Raw genomic sequence first — 10,339 nt, 5'->3', positions numbered from 1 at the left:
TGTAAGGAAGGGTTTGAGGTGGAACAAGAATTGGTGAAAATACATGGAGGAAGGAAATTTAATGAAGGGGAATTGGATGCTAACATCAAACCTTGCAGTCTTAGCGATCTTAAATGAAACACTTACTGAGTGAAAACAATAGTAATAGAGTTTCATAACATCAGGAAGAGTGAGTACAACTCTAAAGCTTCGGATCTAACAGTCACTGTGTTCTAGTCTAAACAACATCGATGTTTCAATTAAATCAGTTCACCGCTGAAAGCATTTATCAACATTGTTTTAATCTGTTGTTTTTTCTTCCATCTCCTCTGCTTTTCTTTTTTTAGGCTGATTGTCATCTGAGCTTAGAAACTTTTCGATTTCATTTATTTGGTTTGTCACCAGGCTCTGCCAGTCATCTTCACAAGTAGGAGACGCAGCCAAATCAGTAGTGTCTTTAACCTTGATAGCCTGAAAGTGGCTTTGTAGCAGAGTTGATTTCAGAGGCTTTGTTTTCACCTAGGAAATACCAAACTAGTTTACCACTGAAATTATTACTCATTTTCTAAACAGTCATCAACAAGAGTTTAAAGAATATCCTTAAGCCTCTGCAATTATAAACGGTGATAAAAGCCACCGTTTTCTTGGCTAATTTCCAACAACTACCTTAATAATTTTGACTCCAAAAAACTAAAATGTCAATTTGTAGGCTTATGTAGTAGCTCTTCAAGAGCCCTAATACATTCCAGGGGTACCACATTTTCTTGAAGGTTTTTAGCTTACACTGAAAGAAAACATTGAAAACAAGGCAGATAAAAATCTGTTTTGTCTTTTTCTCTTCCCTTCCCAAGCATGTCTATGTTTTTTATTTTCTATGAAAGCCAAGAGGAGATTTTAAATGCTAACGGAAGTAAACTGCCATGTAAAAGCTACCTTTTACTTCATGTTTCCTCTTATGCTTCAGAGCACCATTGTTGGAGAAACAGGAAAGAGCAGAGAGGTATTTGGAAGTTGGCATGTTTCCAAGGCACTGCATTGGGTCATGCTTCTAACACTCTTTAAGAAATAAGTTCTTCATTTTAAGGTGTTTCTCTGATTGTAAAATAATTACTGGAACTTTAGAAAATAAAGTGTAAACTAAAAATCACGAGAAATCCACTATCCAGACAGACCTGTCAGCATTTTGGTATTGTTTGCTATTAGTCTTTTTTCTAATTTTAGCATATTTTCCATTCTATAGAATTTTATATCTTGCTTTTTCCCTCTGATTTGTTTCCTAGGTCAATAAAATTTTTCATAACAGTCAGTGGCTGCAAAATCCTTTTATGGATGTGTGATAATTTATCTCCTATTGTTGAACATTTCTTTTAAATTATCCTTATCAAAAAATTTTTTGAGTTAATTTCTTAATTCTTTAATGGTCTTTCAGGTAGATTGTCAGATAAAATCTTCTGTTCAAAGAGGATGCATTTTAGAAGTATGGAATAGGATAAGAATTGCATGAAAATTACCCAAGATTCCAACCACCATTAAAACATTTTGATGTAAATATTCTGGTCTCTGTATATACACTTAAAAAATTGGTATCTTAGTTATTTTTATGCTGGGTTAAAAACATTTTTAACATTTCCCTCTACTCTTAAAAGAGCATGGCTCTGTTGTATTCCATGTTCCATAATACATCGTTGGACATTTAAGTTGTTGGAAAACATTTACTGTTACAAGTTAGACTGTAATGAATGTCATTTGTTCATAAATCTTTGTGAAGATCTTTTGAGTACTGCCTTACATTAAAGTCTTTTCCAAACTGGTAAAAGTGGCATATTTTTAACATTGTGTTTTCAAAGGGAGATTATATAGTAATTTTTAAAATGAGTTTAAATGTTTACATTTAGTCTCAGTTCCGTAAAGGACTGCTCCTTTTGGATTCATCTGTTTGGCTCCTGAAATTCTAATCAGGCACCAGTCCCCTCAAAGTCTTAGCCTTTGATCTTTGGGATGATGCTGTGTTCATATTTGTCTAGTTTCCTAAGTTCTTATGAAATGACAGAGATGAAAACAAAAGTATCAGACAGGACCTGTAAAGAGTGAGTGGTAATGGATAAAAATGTGCATAAATGTACATTTCCCATAGCGTCTGGCATATGTGTTCAACATAGCTTATTTAGTGCACAGGCCCAGCATGAAAGTGAGTCACCCGTGCCACACCGAGAACCTGCCTCCTACGTGAGCTGGGCAGCGTGTCAGTCTCATGCAATCCTGAGCATAGACAGATACCAAATAGATTTAGATACCAAATCTAAATCTAGGCTGTTACTGACTTTGGAGTAAAATGATTGATGATCTGTATGATACAATGATCCTGTCTTGCCATCAAAATGCTAAAGGCATTTTGGTGCATTTGACATCAAGTACAAATTACGGAATTTCCACAAATCCTGATTCTTAGATTTTTAATTGTGATGGGAAAGGAGGCATTTACATATATCTAGTTTCTTTTTATCTACTTTGTGGGAGAGGCAGAAGCAAGGATTGGCTGTAGAGAGAAACAAGACAATGTCGATTAAAGATTACACTTAACAAAACTTACCCTGTTTAGCTTGACTGAGATTTTGCAGCCTACAGCAGTAATTCTGGTTACAAGTACACTGCCACATACCTTTGCTTCTTTCCTTCTCTTTTTTAAAAATCTCTCTAACCTCTTCTTTCTGCCTGGCTCAAAAGATCTCTTTGGCTTAAAATTTCTCCTAGCCTGGTACTAGCTCTTTAAGCCTGTGGCTGCATTTTAAAATTTAACTTAAATGAACCTAAGTTCATTGGATTTGTAAAGTAAGTGCTTTCTTGACTTTCTCTGGCCCCTTTCTCCCATCCTCATTCCTGGGTATAATCAAGATTGCAGCAGGCTACCAGTTTTACCCCCAAGAACAAAAACTTTTCAAGTTGCTCTGGGTCTATAAGGGGAAAAGTGGGTTAGCACGTGATAACCTACCCAGAATTTAAGGGGACTGATGTGGAGGGTATGCATAAAAATATGTTGAAAAATATAAAAAGCTGATACCCCTTTCTGGTTATAAAAGCACTTGTAAAATTGTGTTCATTTAGAACAAGAGTTGGTAAACTTTCTGTGAAGAGCCAGAAGTAAATTTTTTTGGCTTTGTGGACCAAGTGGCCACCCTCACAACTGCTTGGTTCTATCACTGCAACACAAAAACAACCATAGGACTAGACTACGGGTAAAGGAATGGGTGTGGCTGTGCTCTTAAAAAAATTCTACTAAAATAAGGCAGTAGGATGCATTTGACCCACCAGCTGTCACTCAACAGCCTCTGATTTGGAAAAGTATAAAATACCAAGCAAGTAAACACATCACAGAGACCAGACTGGCCTGGTTTAATCCAGGGATCACAGCCTTTTCAGTAGACTAGGCAAAAAAATTGATCTGCTTTTAAATTTGCCCCACCTTAGCTGTTAATTGGTAATCAAGCGTCATCTGGAACAATGACGCTTAGCATGGTGCTTGCCACCTAGTGGTAATCACTTGTTTAAGTGGACAGTTAGCATGTTTTACATCCACCAGTATTTTGAGAAGAAACTTCTCTATTAGGAAAGTTGAGAAGGTATGTAGCATGTGACTAAGAGCCAAGATACCTAGTCTGAGTCTATCACAGACTGTTTTTAATGACTTTGGGAAATTACTTCATATTTGTCTCACTGCTACCTCATCTGTAAAACAGATTGTTGTGGGAGTATTTCTTTGAAAAAGCTTTAAATTCTGTAAATACAAATTCTTAACAACATTAACTACAAAAAGCATTAGGAGTTAGATGCAAAGAACTTCCCTATTAGGTTAATTATAAAAATGGGCTTGAAAAGGAGATGTGAAATTTCCATCATACCCTTAAAACTGTTTGAAAATAGGACAATTAGAAATGTTACTCAACCCAATTAGAATGAGTGTCCAGCTTTGATGCTCTCCAGCAGCTGCTTCCCAGTGCCCCAGCCTACTGTGCTTGAGTTACCATATTTGAAACATCACACATTTAACATCAAGCAGAAACTCTTTTTAAGCTCAATTATGAAAAGGTTGGAAAAGGTAGGCCCTGATTTTAGCTTCAACTTTCCAAAAGGGAGAGTTATGCTACATTACTTAAGGTTTCTTCAATTTAAAAAGGGCAGTATAATGTACTGTTAAAACCTGTTGCTTGTTAAGGTTGTGTTAGTACTATAATTTCCACTATATGTGCTTAAAGAGAAAGTTGTTTACTGTGCATCTCTACAATTTAAAATACACAGTGACTTTAAAATCTGTCACTATGCAGTTGTTTTTTGGTCATCTTTACTAACCTTTTTAGGTTACCTTTTAGCAGTTATACCTATAATTGTTTTTGTAGACTTTGAACAATATAGCCTTTTTTGCAGTAAAGTTTTGTACACTAAGATTAAAAAAAAAACAACCTTATAAATTTTACCCCCCCCCCCAAATACCTGTCACCTGTAGTTATTTGCTTTTCATATGACAATGGACTTCTGGAGCCATATACAGTCTCTGCAAATACTCTGCTTACTATTTATATCCATACTTGATGTCATATATTTATGAATATTTGATCCTTTCACATACTGTGTTCTAAGTGAAACAATTTAAAATAGATAAAATCTTCCTTTGCAATAGTTCCCCAGAATAATGTAAATGACCTTAAGCACTATTAAAAACAACTGAACTTCACAGCAGCACTTTTAAAACAGCCAAGACATGGAAATAATCCAAATGTCCATCGACAGATGACTGGATATGGTGTATTTATACAACAGAATACTACTCTGCCATTAAAAAAAAAAGCCATTTGCAGCAACATAGATGGACTGGAGACTGTCATTCTAAGTGAAGTATGCCAAAAAGAGAGAAAAATGCCATATGATATTGCTTATACGTGGAATCTAAAAAAAAGGACACAAATGAACTTATCAACAAAATAGAAACAGACTCACAGACATAGAGAACAAACTTACAGTTACCAGGGGCTAAAGGGGGTGTGGGGTGTGAAGGGATAAATTGGGAATTCAAAAATTGCACCTCTTGGGGAGTGATGGAAATCTTGATTGTGGGGGTGGTTTCATGCGTGTACACGTCTATCAAAATTCATCAAGTTGTACATCTGAAATATGTGTAGCTTACTGTACAGGAACCGTACCACAATAAAGGTGTTAAAAAAAGAAATTTAAAAAATGTGGACTCCCAACAGCAAAATAATTTTAAAAATAAGTGAACTTAACTGATTAGATTATTTAAGGCATCTTTTATTTTAATTTTAAATGCTCAAATGAGTGAACTATTTTTTTCTAGTTCAAATAAATAAATGCTCAAATGCCATTATTCCTAAATTTAGGTGACTGAAAAAATATAAGTACATAATACACTACCTCACACTCTCCTTCCCAAAACAGGCTGGATTATATCTATTTGATTTATACACTGTGACTTTTTCCTGCTGTTTTCCATCAACCTTAATTGTGAAAAATGGTGCCATGTTGCCCTCTTGATATTATTTTGGAGATCAGTTAGGTCTTAAAGCATCCAGATGCACACAGTTCTACACATATCTGTAGAATTAGCTCACTAAGGTCTGCTCGGCAATATTTTTAATTGACTTACATGTTCTGTGGGAAAAGAAGAATCATAAAAAGTCTTTGCAGTTGCATTCCTCTCTTCACTGGGCTCTCCCTCGGGACCTGGATGGATACTCGAGTTATTCAAAGTGTCAGCAACTCTGTTAATGCTGGTAGTATCTGGTTGACAAAGAGGAAATGACAACAACCGAATTTTATTCTCCAGGCACTCATTTTAGTGACTAAATTGTTTTCCTCTTACCCTATGCTTTTGTATTTAAAAAGTAAGAATTTCTATTTTCTTCTTACTTTGAACACTGTAGTTTCCATAGACTTTGCTCTTACATTAGGCATTTCATTTCAGAAAATAATTTTTTATTGCTACTTTCTGAAACCTGATTTCACATTAAAATTAGTGACATGGTACAAGTATCTTCTAAAACAATACACATAAAATGTTACCCTTATTCCCCTGGTTACTGCACTGCCTACACTTGTAAACATTTATACAGTGAACATCTTACCAATTCAGATTAATGGGAAAAGGCTGAGCCAACTAAAAGTCAGATTTATAAAATATATTTAAATGACACTGGCCTCAGTAAGAAACTTAACGGGGCTGTGCAGTAGGGGGTTATTGGGCTTTAATAAATAGATAACAATGATTTACAGAAACATGTCTTTGAAAATTAAAAGATATTTAGGAATATCTTTTATGAGTTTAAGTTTTTTATAAGTTTAATTTCTATAGAATTTAAGTCATCTCTCCTTCCATCCTAATTTATATCACTGAGATTTAATTTAGAAGAAAAGACTTGTGAGAAAATAGTAGAGTTAGACTAGTGCTCGACTAACAGCATTTAACCATAGCATTTGACAGACAAAAGTAATGAAATCTGAAATTAATGCATTTTATTATATCAGGAAAATTGTATTTTGTGAAATGTGATTACACAGTGTTTCGGGGTTTTCTATTTTTCCCTATTTTACCTCCACATTCATGCTAGTAAACAAGATATAGTTTTTTTTGTTTTTAATTTCCAATTTTTCTTTTAAAATTTTTCCTCAATTTCCTTTTTAAAAGAAGCCTGTTAAGACAGAGGGCCATTCAAAGCTTTCCTTGTAATCCACATTTCTTTAATGGCTCTAAATGCATACTGTTAAAGAGGCAAAGTTCCCTTTAAAATATAAGAACGTCTTTAACAACCTCAGCAACTTTAACTATGAAATTGCTAGGAGCAAAGTAAACAGATATTTTTATCATGATACACTCCTTAAACAACAGTTACCTTCAAGTTATATTTATATAGCACCCATTGATAATACGCAGTATTTCTATTTTAAAATCTTTAATATGAAAAATTTCAAGTATACAAAAGCAGGGTATGAACCTCAACATACTCATCACCCAGCTTCAGTACCTTTAATATTAAGTCACATGTATTTCATCCATTTACCTCTCCCTATTTTTTTAAAATTCTGGAATATTTTTAAAGCAAAACTTGGATATTGTTATTTCATACAGTGGTTTTAAAGAGAACAATCTATTACCTAAAATATTTAATTGAATGTGTTAAAATGGGCATATAATTATTAAGGGATTCAACTTAAAGTGTTTCAAACAGTGATAAATATCAATGATGTGAAAGGTATTAATGTTACACATCACTATTACTTGCAAAACAAAAGAAGAAACCTGGATTTGTGGTGCTAGTGAAGGGACACATAAAAATAGTAAAGGGAAGAGGGAAAAAAGTTGGAGGAAGAAAGTAACAACATAGGAGAGAAACTAAAACATGGTTCTTAGCGAAGAAGGTTGTTTTTGTTTTTGAGTACAGAAAGAAAAGGAGTAACATACAACTTCACTGTATTTGCTCTACAAAGTGAAAAAGGGGACTTGGATTAGACAGACGTTCCTAATTAAAAATTAATCCCAGAGTTGTGGTTGTTTTTCCTATTTTCAGTTCTTTGATGATGAAAAGAAATTTTTTTAAAAAATTTCCAAACTGCAGTTTACCTCAGGACATGTCGATAATACTGGCTCAGATTTAGGTGACAAGAAGTCCACTTGCATTCAAATAAAACCTTTCCTACTTTTACATATATATGTATGTGGAGGCTTTTAGGGTTAGGCAAGAAATACATACATACAAATATAAATAAATTATCATTTTAAACATCTAAAAAATTTTTACTAAGAATAAGAATTAGAAATACAAATTTTAAAAGAATTAAGACATAAACCTTATTTTCTTACCTGGTCCAATGTCCTTCCTGGCATCCACACCAACATTTTGACAAAGTGTCATTGAAACAATCTTCTTGTTTTTGGATGGACCTACTGGTCTCTCCTTCAGCAAAAGAGGAATGCTAGATGTTGAAGTACTCGCTGTTTGACTTTCAATTTGATTTACTTTTGACCAAGGACTAGGGTCTAAAAAATTCACATATACTGGAGTTTTCTCAGTTTTTTTATCTGAAGTCGAAAGATCAAAGGCTGACCTTCCACTTGTGTTTACTAAATCTCCAGATGGCTTTATGTGAAATGAACATGATTCTTCCAGCTGTCCTTCACTGTAAGTTTTTCCTGAAACAATGTCATTTACTGACTCTGTTTGCTCTGTATTATTTAACAATGCATGCTGTCTTTCTTTAGGGAAGAAGTCACTTTTTGTGGCTTCAGTTATCTGATTCTCTTCAATCTGACTCTCTTTATTGGAAAACTGTATCTCTGTGGAAGTTTTCACATGAACTCTGGATTGTGATGCACGTATATTCTCCTTGTTCCCCTGAAGATGAGAAACAATCACATTGTTCTCTAAATGTCCCAAACAGTTCTTAACTGGACCGTTTTGCATCTCATTCACATTTTTCCATACAGTTCTCCGAGGGCTTGAGTTGGGTTTCACCAACATAGGCATAATATTAACATTTTTATCTGAATTCTTGAAAAGTATGTTCGAATTGTCACTGAAAACAGCAGAAGTGAGGTGGTTGATTGTTCCATCACAGGGAATATTTAGTTCAGGTTTTTCTGAAGTATCATCACCAACTTGCTGAAAATCTGAAGTTTCTTTAAATGGCAAAATACACTCACTGTTTTTATTTAACAGCTGTATTGGTCTTATTTGACATTGCTTATCATCTAACATCACATCGCTTGAATCCTGTGAACTGTATTTCTGACCCTCAACAAGAGTCCTTTTTACAGCTAGAGATGAATCCAAATCTGCTTTGGTTTGGTGACTATTTTTAATTTCCTTCTCTGTGGCACTTTCCTGAGCCCTCGGAAGCAATCTGAATTGTTGTTTGAATGGCTCATCTTCAGAAACATCTTTTTTATGATTTGCATTGCAAGCCATCTCATTTAAGATACTGTTAAATGGTGTTCTGTTATTTTCAGTCTCTAGGTGCACATCTGCATGGTGACGACCTAATCCTTCAGTTCTTTCTAGGTCTATCTTTTCAGTTTCTACTGGTGCGTCAGCCACTAAAAAAGAAGTATTTGGTGATATAAATTCTGTGCATCCATTGTCTTTTTCCAAGTCCACCTTGTCTTTTATTTTTGTAGTCACCACTTCTCTAAATTCGGCAACATTCGAGGTTTGTCCTTGACTAATTAATTCTTTGTCTATGCAGAGGGTTTTGCTTAAGGAGATTTCACTCTGATTTTCATCCTGATGTACAATATCAGTTTCATTCTTTGAGCTTTTTTCAAAAAGCCCTAAGTCTGTTATAATGAGAACATAGTACATTTTTATGTTATTTATACACTAAAGCCTGCTTTTGAAAGACATGTATTACTTATTTTTCTAAAAAGACACTTAGCCTTAAATATTTCACTGGCAAGCGATTACACAAACATAATGACACTAATTTTACCTAAATACTGAGTTCCCTTTAAAAAGCATACATTTAGCATGCTAATCTCTACCCATAACTAAATTTTTATCTTATAACAGCAAAAATATTTTGGTTTAAAAAGGAAGAAGTAACTTGAGAGCATTACAAAATGTTTTTTATTTCTCTAGTCTGTTGCTTCCTTTGGGACATACAGTACAATTCCACATAAACACATAGCTGATTCGATAAAAATTTACACTAACAGGTCATACTGTAATTTCTCTTACTACCTAGATGCAGAAATTGCTAGCTGGTTTCTTCATGACTAATAATCATCACATTTTTACTCACTATCTTGTAAATACTTTAAAATTTTGGAATACTTAGTGTATAGAATATTTAAGACATTAATTTTACTCATCTGGGTTTTAACCACAGATTTAGAAACTTCAGTATAGTTACAATAATCTAGAATATAAATTTAGGGCGTGAAGGGCTTTTTTAATCCAATCATTCTCTCTACAACATCTCCACCAAGTGGTTGTTCAGCCTAGTTTGAACACCTTCAAACTGTACCATCTTTAAATAACTCTTTTTCAATATGGACCAATTATTCAATTATTTCTATAGTTACAGAAAGGTCATTTGAACTAAGAAAAGTGCTCTAGGGTCTGGTCATCAGAAGGTATTGGTAGCTCAGAGAACATTCTCAGCAAAGCAGTAAAGAGAGAAATCAGAATGCAAAAATCCAATGAGCAAGTGATGAGAAGTGAAAGTAAAAATGTATTTTTTTACCAAAAATATTGACTCTATTAAAGAATAGCTCAAAAAACATGCATGTACTTTTGTTAAGATACATACAAATGGAGAACTGTTTCTCCAATTATACTACTAGGTCCTCAAATCAAAG

At 34.1% G+C, this 10,339-nt stretch overlaps 1 protein-coding gene across 1 annotated transcript in view; it reads right to left on the bottom strand.

The window, feature by feature from the left end:
* Positions 1-15: 15 nt before the first annotated feature.
* The window catches only part of CCDC73 (coiled-coil domain containing 73), a 77,251-nt gene continuing 66,927 nt past the window's right edge, over positions 16-10,339 (bottom strand). The window contains exons 15-17 of the mRNA XM_064492471.1: positions 7,844-9,316; positions 5,633-5,766; positions 16-498 (exon numbers count right to left, since the gene is read on the bottom strand). Coding sequence (XP_064348541.1) covers positions 280-498; positions 5,633-5,766; positions 7,844-9,316 — 1,826 coding nt within the window. The 3' untranslated portion in view covers positions 16-279. The remainder of the gene's footprint in view (positions 499-5,632; positions 5,767-7,843; positions 9,317-10,339) is intronic.

Source organism: Camelus dromedarius, chromosome 12 (assembly GCF_036321535.1).
Source record: "Camelus dromedarius isolate mCamDro1 chromosome 12, mCamDro1.pat, whole genome shotgun sequence".
Lineage (NCBI taxonomy): Eukaryota > Metazoa > Chordata > Mammalia > Artiodactyla > Camelidae > Camelus > Camelus dromedarius.
The sequence above is the reverse complement of the archived record's forward strand: the minus strand, read 5'-3'. Positions and strand labels throughout refer to the sequence as shown.